Raw genomic sequence first — 14128 nt, forward strand, 5'->3', positions numbered from 1 at the left:
ACCCTACCCTGTGGATCTGCCCGGGACTGCGCACTAGTTTCAGGCAATCAATACTGTTTTCCTCCCCATTCATCCTGACCTAATTTCTCAGTAGCCTTTTATTTCTCATCTTGGAAAACTGGGGAGGTTTTAAGGAGGAGAAGAGACATTCTTGGGCATCTCTTGTAAAGCGAGCCTTAAATTCCATGAAGATTGAAATAGCAGGAGATGTCTTACTAAATGGAGAGGTCTCCAGGCTTATTGGCAGGAGAAAGAGCTGGAGGGCTTCTCTCGTATCCCAGGGAAGATTCCTTGAAAGTGCTTCTGCTGGTTGACAGGGGAAGGTGGGGTGAGCCATCAGGGAAGTGGGGGCTGCCCACTGACGCCCTGTGACCTCTGATCCTTCATTCCTGGCCCAGACTTTTGGATCAGGGATAACTGTTTGCAAAGCCAATTTATCAGAGATGGGAATGCCTCCTCCTCGTGGGGCAGGTGTTTGGTACTTATAAGGATCGCGGTGAGCATGGCCCCTCATGTTATCACACTGCCAGGGAGACAGGTACTGTCTGGCACGACTGGCTGTTCTGCTCTGTGTAGAGCAGAAAGAAAGAAGTAACCCGGGAAGAAGCAGTTAGTTCTGATGAGGTGAATCAGAGAAAGTTTCCTGGAGGAAGTGGCCCTTGAGTTGGGCCTTCTAGGAAAGGTGCTCTGGACTCAGACGCAGCTGGGAAGTAGCTGGCCATGGCTGCTTATGGTGGTTTGGGTTCTGAAAAGCAGACCCTGAGTCAAGGGTTCGAAAGCAAGTCTTTGATCTGGCTGGAGATCTGGGGCCTGGACTTGCAGCATTGGAATCTAACCTCCTTTCACTCCAAGCTGGGGAAACACTGATCTGGAGTCACGTACTCATTGACTAAGGAGGAGTGTCCCCCTTTGGCCTTCATTGTTGATGACATCAATGGGGGATTCCTTTAAAGGCAGTGGCTGCTGGATAGCCAGTAAAACAAGGGAGAAATAAGTCCATTCTGGCCAGCAAATGCAACTTTGGTCGGGAACAGAGGTTCTCAAACTGTACCAGGCATCAGAATCACCCGGAGGGCTTTTACAACACGGAGTGCTGCAGGGACTTACTGCCAGGGTTTCTGATTCAGTGGGTCCAGGTGGGACCTGAAATTTTGCCTAGCAGGTTCTCTAGTGAAACTTAGGTGCTTTAAGAAGCACTCGTTCACCCCAGGCAAGGCCTGGGTCTTTCCTGGACGGCTGTGGGTGTCCTGAGTTGTAGGTGAGGATGACTTGGTGCTCTGATGACTGTGCTCTGCCACTGCTTTGCCTCTCCCTGGTAGCCAGGGCCTGGAAGTGGCTAGGAGTTTTACCTGGACATCTCTCTGGCTCCTGGAAGCACAGGCCTACAGGGCCTAGAAGCAAAGATGAGACCTGCCCAGCTGTAAGACCAAGGAGGCGCCTCCAGGGTCAGTGGGACCATGACAGTGAGGGAGCCCAGGACAAAGGGTGGCAGCTGAGAAATCCACCTACCCGCCAGTCCATTTGCTGAGCCTCGGTGGTAGTGACAGTAGCAGCCAGGGCAACTGACACAAGGAGCTGAGGATTCCTGTGATGGGGACACTCCCTTCTGTCCTCCTTCTTACACCCAGGTCAGAAGGAGGCTGGCTGCCCCGAGGTCTTCATGGCTGGAGACTGTGATGGGTTGTGTTGGCATGGCTCTGAGCCCCTTCCTTCTGTCCTGTTTCCTTCTCTCCTTTCTCCAGCTTCCTCCTAAGCCAGGCTGCGTCTTGCTGTTGCCTCCTTTATAAAATGGGGATGAAAAGAGCAGCCACCAGCTGCTCTTTGTCCACCATCCAGAGCCTGTTCCTGGTCTGGTGTCTTCCTCTTTTGGGCCATTTTAGTCCAAACCAAATCCTTTACCTCTGAAATCTGATCCTGAACACAAAAGGAAAAGGAAAATCTGCCTCCTTCTCCAGGGGTTGCCAGACTTGGGTAAGGAAAGCCTGAGGTCATGGGAGAGTTGACAGCTTTGCTTTTGAGTCCAGAAGAACAACTGCACAAGGTTAGAACTGCATTGGAAGCTTTTGTCGACAGCTACTTTGGAGGCTTTTGTTGACAACCCAGCTTGATGTTAGTTTTTGTTTTGCCTGTTTTTAAAAAGTTTACTGTAAATAACCACAGTGACAGCGGAGGAGGTTAGTCCTCATCTCTTTACCTGTCAACATCACTCGTAGGATGATGGCTGCATTCAGGACATCACAGTTTGGTTTTCTTAAAAAAAAAATGTTGTGAGGCTGGGTGTGGTTGCTCACACCTATAATCCCCGCACTTCAGGAGGCCAAGGTAGGAGGATGGCTTGAGCCCAGGAGTTTGGGACCAGCCTGGGCAACATAGTGGGGCCCTGTTGCTACAAAAAGTAAAAAAAATAATAATAATTAGCCAGGCATGGTAGCACACCCCTGTAGTCCCAGCTGCTTGGGAGGCTGAGGTGGGAGGATTGCTTGAGCCCAGGAGGTCGAGGTTGCAGTGAGTCATGATTGTGCCACTGCACTCCAACCTGGGTGACAGAGCAAGACCCTGTCTCAAAAAAAATTTTGTTTTGTTAAGGTTATGTTCATTGAGATATAATTTACATACACTAAAGTGTATTTTTTTAAAGTATACAGTTCAAGTTTTGACAAATAGTCATGCAACCATTGCTACTTTTAAGATGCAGAACACTTCCTTCTGTATCTTAAAAATTCCCTCTGCACCTTTGCAGTCTGCCCTTTTCCCCACCCTCAGTCCCTGGCAGCCACTCATCTCTTTTCTGTTCCTGTAGTGTTGCCCTTCCCAGAATGTCATATCAGTGGTCGTGTGGTCTGTACCTTTTAGAGTTGGGCTTCTTTTGCTTAACGCAGGGCACTCCAGCTTCCCCCACACCCTGCGTGCATCCACAGTTGTATCATTCATCCCTTTTCATTGCTGAGTAATACTCCATCATAAGGACATAACACCGTTGTTTATTCATTCCCTAGCTGCTCTGAACAGCTGTGTGCTGGTTTTTGTATGCACATAAATTCTCATTTCTCCTGGGTAAAATACCTAAGCATGGGATTGCTGGGTGGTATGGCAATTGCATGTTTAGCTTTATAAGAAACTGTCAAACTGTTTTCTGAAGTGGCTGCATGACTTTGTATTCCCATCAGCAGTGTTTGAGAATTCCAGTTTTGAGAATCCAGCTGTATCCTTGCCAGCATTTGGTGGCACTGCTTTTTATTTTGGCCATTCTGATGGGCATATGGTGGTAAAGGAACTTCATGGTTGTCTTCAAATGCTTACAGGTCTATTGCATACAAGAAATCCAGTTGTTCCTTGTGGGCTTTAGGGGTTAGATCAAGGGTCAGTGGAGGGAATATCCAGAGACAGATTAATTCAGTAGAGGGCATCATTTTAGGGGGAGAGATAAGATGGGTGCTGCTGGGAAGTAGTGAGCTCCTTCACTGTGGAGTTTGGTCTTAGTGGCCATTTGAGGGATCCTGACAACCATTTGTATGGTAGGGCTGCATCATTTTCAGAATATCTGTCAACCTCTAGATGCAAGTAAAAAGACAAAAACTTCAGTTGAATGGGGATCGAGAGGATTTTCTGCAACCCTTGCTGTTCTTTTGGAACTTCTGGGTGTAGCACATCTTGAGATTGGTCATGAGGTCCCCTGTGGCCCTCCTTGGCCCTCCTCAGCCCCCAACTACAAAAGGCCAGAGGCATGGGCTGCACTTTCTGCTGGGTCAGAGAGCCTGCTGTGTGATGGATCTCGGGTCTGGTTGACCTTACTTTCTGTATATGTCCTGTATGCTCAAGCTTTTGGGCCAGGAGAAATGGAACAGGAATCCTTCCCTATTAGGAGGCAGTATTGTGGGGGTGGTTGAGGTGCTGGCTCTGATGTCAGATCTGAGTCTGCATGGGAATCCCATTTTCCTAGCCATGTAGTCTTTCTGGACGTGATTCTCGAGGAGCGATCCTAGCACAACACCCGTAGGGAGCTGCGGAGATTAATGAGTTGAAGGTGGAGTGTCTTTAGCACAGAACCCAGTGCTCGGGCAGTGCTTGGCACATGTCATTGCTACTTTATCTGTGTGGCCAGCCACCCCCAGGTCCTCATGGCTGTAGACTGAGACGTCTGGAGACAGAGATGGGAAGCGTTGGGATGGTTCTGAGCCCTTCCTTCTGTCCTGCCGCCTCCTCTCCTCTCTCCAGCTTCCTCGAAAGTCAGGGCTGCATCTTTCTGTTGCCTCATTTACAAAATGGGGATGAAATTCAAAATTTCTTATCTTCCCAAAGGCAGGTTACTGGGCCTGATGATGCTTTTCTGTTGTGAAACTGAACATTTGATGTTTCTCTACTATTTCTTGAACTTGATTATAGCATATAATAGCCATTCTGAAAGTGTGGCCTAATGTCCCTGAGGTCCTTTCAGAGGGCTTGTGAGGTGAGACTGTTTTCATAATGATACTAGGATGCCACTGGTCTTTTATGTTCTCATCCTCACATGGGTGTAGAGTCCAGTTTTCTAAAGGTTCCATCCTGGGTGTGTGACATTACACAGAGATGAGACTCTAGCTGTCTCTGTGAAGCTGGATGTTAAACAGCCTGTGTAACAAAATGCAAAGCAATGACACTCTTCCTGCCGCATTGTTTTGTTTTGTAATGGAAAGGGTGGTTAATGTCCCATAAAAAATCTTATGTGAATATACAATGGAGTTTTGACTTTTTAAAAAATAAGTAAATATTTAAAAATTCTTCTTGGTTTTGATTTCTAATCTTGTAAATTTTATTAGACATAACGTCTATGAACAAAAGCTCTTTAGAGTGTCAGATAAATATAGCGGTCCTAAGATCCAAAAATGTGCAAGCTTTGAGGTTAATACCTTGGTTTCTAGGATCATTTAGAGGTCCATATTCCATACCTCTGTGACCTGGACACACTATTTAACCTTGGTAAGCTTGTGTTTCCCGATGTGCAAAATGAGGATAACAGTGATATCTACCTTATGAGGATTGAACGGGATAATGTATGAAAAGCATTTCAAAAACTGCCAGGCATGGCCGGGTGTGGTGCCTCACTGTAATCCCAGCACTTTGGAAGGCTGAGGTGGGCGGATCACCTGAGGTCAGGAGTTTGAGACCAGCCTGGCCAACATGGTGAAACTCCATCTCTACTAAATACAAAAAATCAGCTGGGCATGGTGGCACATGCCTGTAATCCCAACTACTCTGGAGGCTGAGGCAGGAGAATCGCTTGAACCCAGGAGGTGGAGGTTGCAGTGAGTCGAGATTGCACCACTGCACTCCAGCCTGGGCAACAAGAGTGAAACTCTGTCTCAAAAAAACAAAAACAGAACAACAACAAAAAACAAAACCTGCCAGGCTTGAAGTGCATGTTACTGATGGTTGTTATTTGGGAGGCAGCAAGGCATGAGGGTGAAGCACATGTGCTTCAAATCCAGACTGCCTGGGCACTTGAGTCAACGACCTAACCTTGCTGGGCCTCAGTTTCTCACCTGTGAAATGGGGATGATGTTATCAGTACACACCTGTGAGGTTGTTGCGACGGTGAAATCAATGCTTGGAACATAACCTCCCCCTGGGCTTGGTTAGAGGTTGAGTAGCAGGCACATTCAAAGGAAGCCCCACTTGTTGGAGAGTCAGGTAGGTTATAGTCAGTCAGATGACTCAGCACCATCACCCACCTGACCCACAAAACTGCTGGGGGCAGCAGTGAAGCTGAGGGTCTCTTGGCGGAAAGGTGTAGGAAGGCTTCTGAAGCTGTAGAGGAGACCCCTTTGGGGAGGGGAGATGCTGACCCCTGGCCTCACCTCCAAAGAATATTTTGACCACAAAGGTGTGGCCTGGAGCACAGAAATCCTGGTTGTCATGGTAATGGTGGCTTTTAAACACACTCTGTGTTGCTTAATGACAGGGACACATTCTGAGAAATGCGTTGTCATTTGGTAATTTAGTCATTGTGTAAACATGAGTGTGCTTACACAAACTTAGATGGTATCTACCCCATACCTAGGTTACATGATATGGCCTGTTGTTCCTAGGCTGCAAACCTGTGCAGCATGGTACTGTACTGGCTACGGTAGGCAGTTGTAACACAATGGTAAGTATTTGTGTGTCTATACATAGAAAACAAAAGGTGCAGCAAAAGTACAGAATAAAAGATAAAAAATGGTCCAGCTGTACAGGGCACTTACATGAATGGAGCTTGCAGGACCTGAAGTTGTTCTGGGTGAGTCAGTGAGTGAGTGAGGAGAGAATGTGAGGGCATAGGACATGACTGTACACTGCTGTAAGCTTTGTAAACACTGTACACTTAGGCTGTATTCAACTTATAGAAAATATTTTTCCTTCTTCAATAGTAAACTATAGCGTGCTGTAACTTTTTTACTTTATAAACTTTATATATATTTTTTTAACTTTTTGACTGTTTTGTAATAGCACTTAGCTTAAAACACAAACACATTGGGCCAGGTGTGGTGGCTCATGCCTGTAATCCGAGCACTTTGGAAACCCAAGGCAGGTGGATCCCTTGAGCTCAGAAGTTTGAGACTAGCCTGGGCGACATGGCAAAACCCTGTCTGTACAAAAAAATTAGCTGGGCGTGGTGGCACATGCCTGTAGTCCCGGCTACTTGGGAGGCTGAGGTGGGAGGATCGCTTAAGCCCAGGAGGCAGAGGTTGCAGTGAGCCGAGATTGTGCCACTGTATTCCAGCCTGGGTTACGACAAGACCCTGTCTCAAAAAAAAAAAAGAATACACACAAATACATTGTACAGCTGAATATTTTCTTTCTTTATATCCTTATTTTATAGGCTTTTTCTATTTAAAAAATTTTAAATTATTTTTGTACTTTTAAAACTTTTTTTGTGAAAAACTAAGACACAAATACATTAATATATTAGCCTAGGGCTACAGAGGGTCAGAATCAGCAAGACGTCATTAGGTGACAGGAATTTTTCACCTCTATCGTAATCTTTTAATTTATTTTTTTAGAGACAAATTCTTGCTCTGTCACCCAGGCTGGAATGCAGTAGAGTGATCTCGGCTCACTGCAGCCTTGACCTCCTGGGCTCAGCCTCCCAAGTAGCTGTGACTCTAGGCACGTGCCACCACACCCAGCTAATTTTTTTGTATTTTTTGTTAGAGACTGGGTTTCGCCATGTTGGCCAGGCTGGTCTCAAACTCCTGAGCCCAAGGGATCTGCCTGCCTTGGCCTCCCAAAGTGCTTGGATTACAGGCTTGAGCCACCACTCTTGGCTAAGATTTTTGTATTTTTTTGTAGAGATGTGGTTTAATCTTTTTTTTTTTTTTTTTTAAACACTTATTTCTTTTGTTTCTAACTCTATTATAATCTTATGGGACCACTGTCCTACATGTGGTCCATCATTGACTGAAACGTCTTTTGGCACATGACTGTCCTGCATTTCAGGGGATGCTGGAGTCAGGTGGTTGGGGTTCCACAACCAAAAAACACTGAAAAGTGCAGCGCTGGGAGTTGAGGCTCCCCCTCCCACAGTGGTCTGGCTTGTCATGCCTGGCGCTGAGCTCCCTATCCTCCCTGGCCCTTCTGGAAGGCCCCAAGCCACAGCTTTTGTCTTGGGGGACTCTTGGTTTGCATGAACATTTGGCCAACAAGGATCAGTGGGACATGGGTGGTCAGGACGGCACAGAGAGTCAGAAGACCTGTCATGTCCTATGCCCTTTGTGCGTTGTGGGTCCACTGCAGAACAAACACTGTGTCCCCTGACATGAGTCAGCCTGCCAGATCCCATCCACAAATTGGATGTTTGCTGTGAGCTCCTCTGACCTCACCAAGGGTCTCTAGGGTTGGTTGAGGTATCAGGTAGACATATTGACAGGGTTCAATATAAAAGCACCATGGATTAGTCTCTTCTCCTGGGATGAGGTGCTTTCTTCCTAGAAATGGATTTGGATCTTGTCAGAGGTGGTGGTGGCAGCGGTGGCTATTGCCTGCTAGGAGCATAAGGTGTGGGGCTCCCTGCAGGACACTCAGTCCTAGGGTGGGTGATGAGGGCTAGTGAGGGTTAAGTACCCTGGAGGCATCAGGACCAACTTGAATGGCGTCACACTGACCTAAGCTGGGAGCCAGCAGCCCTCCTTTTAGCCTGCACGCCTGGGCTGGTTGGGCAGGTCTGTCAGGTGGGTGGATGGCTTGCAAAAAGGGAGCCGTGCAGTGTCCAGCCCTGGTCGAGGAGGGTGGGGACATGACCCTTGGGCCCCAGCTGCCCTGGTCCTTAATAGCGTCACTGGATTTCAGGTGTGCCTTCCTCCTCGAGCCGTGCCTTCCACTCTCCTCAGGGCACAGTTTGGTCTGTCCTGCTCCATGTGCCTTGCTGGGGTGGTTACTGGGGTTGTTGAGTGCTTGGATGCTGGAGCCAGATGCCTTGCACTCACTTTCAGTTCTACCTGCTACCCTCTCCGGCTCAGTGTTCTCATCTATGAAAGGGGAATGGTAAGAGGACCCACTTGTTGGGGTGTCACGAACAGCTAACACAAGACAACAGCTCCGAACAGCACTGGACGCCTCGTGAATGCCAGATGAATGCAAGTTCACTTTATTATTCCCCTTCTACAGGCACTACCGGGAAAGCACCGTCCCCACCACCCCTCCTCACTGACCGGCAGGTGAACGAGAAGGTGGAGAACCTCTCCATCCAGCTGCGGCTGATGACCAGGGAGAGGAACGAGCTCCGCAAGCGCCTGGCCTTTGCCACACATGGCACGGCCTTCGACAAGAGGTAGTAATCACGCCGTCTCCCCTGCCCAGGCCCCATGGTTGGGGTTACTACCCCGATGCTGGTGCTGTCACCCCCAGACACCCCTAGCTCCTGGGGGTCCAGGCTGCACTGCCTGAGTGTCCCCTTTTCCCCACTTCACGTCCAGAAATGCTTCCCAGGGGCAGGACCCGCAGGCTTCTGGGGCAGGTCCCCATCCCACATGTGGCGAGGCCCCTTAGTAGTGGTGTGCTTGTGTGCAAAGTCGGCTCGTGTGTGTGTGTGAGTGTGAGTGTGTGTTCCTACCAATGTCTCCTAGACCTGCCTAAGTTGAGTGAAGCTTTATGTGCTTGGTAAACATATTAATTGCTCCCTGCCACATACGTGTTTTATTTGTTTTCTGAGACGGGGTCTTGCTTTGTTGCCTGGGCTAGAATGCAGTGGCACAATCATGGTTCAATGCTGTTTTGACCTCCCCAGCTGAAGTGAACCTCCCACCTTAGCCTTCCGAGTAGCTGGGACTATAGGTGTGTGCCACCACGCCCAACTATTTTTTTTTTTTATTTAATTGTTTTTGCTGCAGCAGGGTCTTTTGTTGTTGCCCAGGCTGGTTTTGAGCTTCTAGGCTCCAGTGATCCTCCTGCCTTGGCCTCCCAGAGTGCTGGAATTACAGGCGTGAACCACAGCATCTGGCCCCACATGATGTGTTTTAAACAGACCACATTCTACCTGGCGTCTCTGTTGCTTTGAAGAAAATGTTTGCTGCTTTTGTTGTGAGTTAGAGGTAGATACCAGGGAAGCGTGGCCCGTAGGGTGGGGCAGAGAGAGAGTCTTTATCTACCTGCATGATCTAAGAGGACGTTCTGGGAAGGAGGAGGGCCACAGAGTGGTTTCTCCTTTAGCTCCCATGCTGGTAGAGGTCTGGAGGGAAGAGGGCTTGGTGTAAACACTTCAGTTTCACCTCTTTCCTTCAGGAGCAAGGGCCTATGCCTCTGCACTCTGTGCCTCTGGGATTATGCCAGGGCTGCAGAGCCTGATCCTTGAGCTTATATTCGTGAGGATCTGCCCCTCAGTCATTTGGCCCAAAGGCAGGACGAGTGAAGACGTGAATGTGCTAGCACATGAGAGTTGGCACACTGTGGCCCACGGGCCCACTGCCTGTTTTATAAATGAAGTTTTATTGGAACACAGCCATGCTCATTGGTTACAAAGTATCTATGACTGCTTTCCTGCTACAAAGGCAGAGTTGAGTGGTTGCAACAGAAACCATGTAGTGTGCAAAGCCTTAAGTATTTACTATGTGGCCTTTCGCAAAAAAAGTCTGCTGACCTCTGCTCTAGAAAAAGGGTCCTCAAACTTGAGCATGCACCAGAATCACCCACAGAGCTTGTTAATAATGCACAGATCATTGCCTCTCTTTCCCTCCCTTCAGAACACCTGACTCAGGAGGACTGGGGCTGGGGCTAGGCCTGAGAATGTCTATTTGTGACAAGTTCCCAGATGATACTGTGTTGCAAGTCTGGGAACCCTACTCTGAGATCACTGCTCATGGCCAGTATTCTTAACCTTGGTTGTGGTTGCACATTGGAATCCCTGGGGAGTTTTTAAAAATTCTCATGTTTGGGTCTTATCCTTAGAGATGCTAATGTAATTGATCTGGGCATTGGTATTTTAATGTGTACCCAAGATTGACAGTCACTGTTCTAAAGAGAGGAGAGATTTCTTTTATTTAATATTTTATTTTATTTTATTTTATTTTATTTTATTTTATTTATTATTTTTGAGACAGGATCCTCTCTGTTGCCCAGGCTGGAATGCAGTGGTGTGATCTTGACTCACTGCATCCTCAACCTTCTGGGCTCAAGTGTTCCTCCCACCTTAGCCTCCTGAGTAGCTGGGACTACCGGCGCATGCCACCATACCAGGCTAATTTTTTTATTTTTTTGTAGAGGCGGGGTTTCACCATGTTGCTCAGGCTGGTCTCAAACCCCTGGCTTCAAGCGATCCACCCGCCTCGGCCTCCCAAAGTGCTGGGATTACAGGTGTGAGCCACCATGCCCAGCCTACAGAGAAGAGACATTTCATCACAGGTTTCTGGTGGACTCAGAGCTGTTGTAGAGACTCCTGGGAGCTCCTACAGAACAAGTTGGCACCATCTCAGCTCTCCAGGCCCATGCAGGGAGCTCAGGCAACCATGGCTCCCTCCATCCTGGGGATTCTGATTTTGTGGATCTGAGTGAGGCCAGGATACCTGAGTTTAACAAACACTTAGGTGTGTGTGGTGCATAGGGGACCAGTATTTGGGAACCACTGGGCTGGCCTAATCCAGGACCTGGCTCCCCTGTCCGTGTGAATCCTGGGGCCTGTGTTCATGGGGCCGTTTGCTCTCTGGGCCAGGCCCTACCACAGGCTGAATCCTGACTACGAGAGGCTAAAGATCCAGTGCGTGCGAGCCATGTCGGACCTGCAGAGCCTGCAGAACCAGCACACCAACGCCTTGAAGAGGTGTGAGGAGGTGGCCAAGGAGACTGATTTCTACCAGTGAGTGAGGCCTGCTTGGCCAGGGCCCCCAACATCCACAGACAGCTGCTTTTGCCCTTCTTTTCTCTGGACTTGGTAGCCAGGGGTTCTGGTTCTAGTCCTGTCCCTGTGCAAGCAGCAAGCAGTCTGCCTACAGCAGTTGTATTTGTGCCTTTGGGCCCCAGTTTTCCTAAGTGTAAAACAAGGCTGTTAATCCCTCACATCTTATTGCCAGCTTCAGAGACCTGGCGGGCAGGAAAGTGATTCAGAACATGCAGCAGGAGTCAGGCAGGTCTCTGGGTCTCTGTCCAGGGGCCGTACTGCAGCTTCTTCCTGGAGGATAGGCCCAAGGGGTGTTTCCCTTTGGTCTCCCAGTACCCCTCTGAGGGTCTTTGCCTGCCCACCTGCTGATACCTGCCCAGGCCCCAGTATTTGGAGGCACTAGGTCTGTACCAGAGGGGCCTGTCTCCCTTCCCTGGAGACACATGTGCCCTTTTTGGTGTCAGGTTTGTAAGTGGTGATTTGGATGTTTCTGGAATTGGGCTGTTAGCAGGTTTTGGCTTGCCTCTGAGTGCTACAGACCTAGCTGCCATTGGCTCCTGTCCGCTGTATCTACGGGAAGTGTTGGGACCTGAGGCTGGTGATGCCCTGGGGTGGAGCAGGGTGTGAGGGGCTGGCTGGGGCTCACTGAGCATGTACCGGGTGTTTCAGCACACTCCACAGCCGGCTCCTGAGTGACCAGACTCGGCTGAAGGATGACGTGGACATGCTGAGGCGGGAGAATGGGCAGCTGCTGCGGGAGCGAAACCTGCTGCAGCAGTCGTGGGAGGACATGAAGCGGCTCCACGAGGAAGACCAGAAGGAGATCGGTGACCTCCGTGCCCAGCAGCAGCAGGTAGGCCCAGCTCCTGCAGACTGGCCATTTCTCCCAAGTAGTCCTCATTCCTTTTAATGGAGAATAATATTGAGAAGTAAATGCCAGGTCAGGCACGTTGGCCCATATCTGTGATCCCAGCGCTTTGGGAGACCAAAGTGAGAGATTGCTTGAGATGAGCCTGGGCAACATGGCAAGACTCCATCTCTACAAAGAAAAGAAAAATTAGCTGCACATGGTGGTGCACCTGTAGTCCTAGCTACTCAGGAGGTTGAGGCAGGAGGATCGTTGGAACCTAGGAGTCTGAGGTTATAGTGAGCTATGATCATGCCACTGTACCCTAGTCTGGGCGATGGAGTGAGACCCTGTCTCTAAAAAAAAAACACAGCCAACCAAGTGCTGGATGTGCTTGTAGCTTGGGTTAGCACTGTTTCCCGGCCCTCTCAGTGGAAAGAAGTAGGAAGTAGCTAAGTGTACATGTACACAAGGCCATACACATACATACATACACATATGTATATCTGTATTTCTGTATCAGACATGTAGATTGAAAGCCATGAGTTCACATTGACACTTTCAATTCTAATCCAAGACCACAGGTTCATTGTGGTTTCCACCCTTTTTGTTTGTGTAACTTCCTTTAAAAACATTAGTGACAAGGCCGGGTGCAGCGGCTCACACCTGTAATCCCAGCCCTTTGGGAGGCTGAAGTGGGCGGAACATGAGGTCAGGAGATCGAGACCATCCTGACTAACACGGTGAAACCCCTTCTCTACTAAAAATACAAAAAATTAGCCGGGCATGGTGGCGGGCGCCTGTAGTCCCAGCTACTCGGGAGGCTGAGGCAGGAGAATGGCGTGAACCCGGGAAGCAGAGCATGCAGTGAGCCAGGATTGCACCACTGCATTCCAGTCTGGGTGACAGAGCGAGACTCTGCCTCAAAAAAAAAAAAAAAAAAAAAAAAAAAAAATCCAATCAAACAACAAACAGTGACAAACGTAATTCCTGTGTTTTTGTTTTTGTTTTTTTGTTTTTGAGATGGAGTCTTGCTCTGTCGCCCAGGCTGGAGTGCAGTGGTATGATTTTGGCTCACTGCAACCTCTGCCTCCTGGGTTCAAGCGATTCTTCTGCCTCAGTCTCCTGAATAGCTGGGACTACAGGCGCCCGCCACCACACCCAGCTAATTTTTGTGTTTTTAGTAGAGACGGGGTTCACCACGTTGGCCAGGATGGTCTTGATCTCCTGACCTCATGATCCACCCACGTTGGCCTCCCAAAGTGCTGAGATTACAGGCGTGAGCCACTGTGCCCTGCCAATTCCTGTTATTCTTAATTTGTTTACTTGGTCAATCCCCCATGTGTAGCTGCCTCCCATGCCCTCTGCAGTCCCCCATCCCGTTCCCATCCCCTCCTGACCCTTTGTGGTCTCTCCCACCCCATGCCTTCTCTCTGCTAGGCCTGGTCTCCTCATGTGATGCCAGGACCCCCTCCTCATTCCATGCCAGCCGTGATATCCCCTCTGGGGTGACCTGCCCCAGTGTAGGTCCCTGTCTTGCTCTACTTTGCCTAATGGCTTTAAGGTTTAATTGTTTAGAAAAAAGGAATATTCCATATTCCAATGAAACTGTATTCCATTGAAAAACTTGCTTCTCTTGAAAAACTTGCTGTTAATTTTCTTTTCTCCGGTATTGATTGAGGTTTTATGTGGAGTAACCAGGGCAGGCTCAGCAAGGGACCCTAAGATGGATATACTTGGAGCTATTAGAGTATTTTTTGTGTGCCCTCTGATTAGGGGAATTGGTTGTGTGAGGTGGCTGGGGCAGAGGTTGGTGTTTAGCCCATAGGTTTTGACTGAGCCTTGGTAATGGAAAGCCGGCAACAGGAAGATTGTCCTTCTCGCACCTGCTGCATGGCTCAGAGAAGCTGCGACGGCACCCTTTCCACCCTTTATAGGTTCAGGAGGTGGGGGTGGTGCTC

The 14128-nt window shown here is 48.9% G+C and overlaps 1 protein-coding gene across 3 annotated transcripts in view; it reads left to right on the plus strand.

Annotated features, from left to right (window-relative positions):
- The window catches only part of DLG5 (discs large MAGUK scaffold protein 5), a 135451-nt gene that overhangs the window by 60280 nt on the left and 61043 nt on the right, over window positions 1-14128 (plus strand). For 2 of the 3 annotated variants that reach the window (XM_050803329.1, XM_050803327.1), the window contains exons 3-5: window positions 8620-8782; window positions 11156-11299; window positions 11990-12173. In XM_050803329.1, coding sequence (XP_050659286.1) covers window positions 8620-8782; window positions 11156-11299; window positions 11990-12173 — 491 coding nt within the window. The remainder of the gene's footprint in view (window positions 1-8619; window positions 8783-11155; window positions 11300-11989; window positions 12174-14128) is intronic. The other variant, XM_050803328.1, reaches the window with a different exon arrangement.

The sequence above is a fragment of the Macaca thibetana genome, chromosome 9 (genome assembly GCF_024542745.1).
Source record: "Macaca thibetana thibetana isolate TM-01 chromosome 9, ASM2454274v1, whole genome shotgun sequence".
NCBI classification, from domain to species: domain Eukaryota; kingdom Metazoa; phylum Chordata; class Mammalia; order Primates; family Cercopithecidae; genus Macaca; species Macaca thibetana.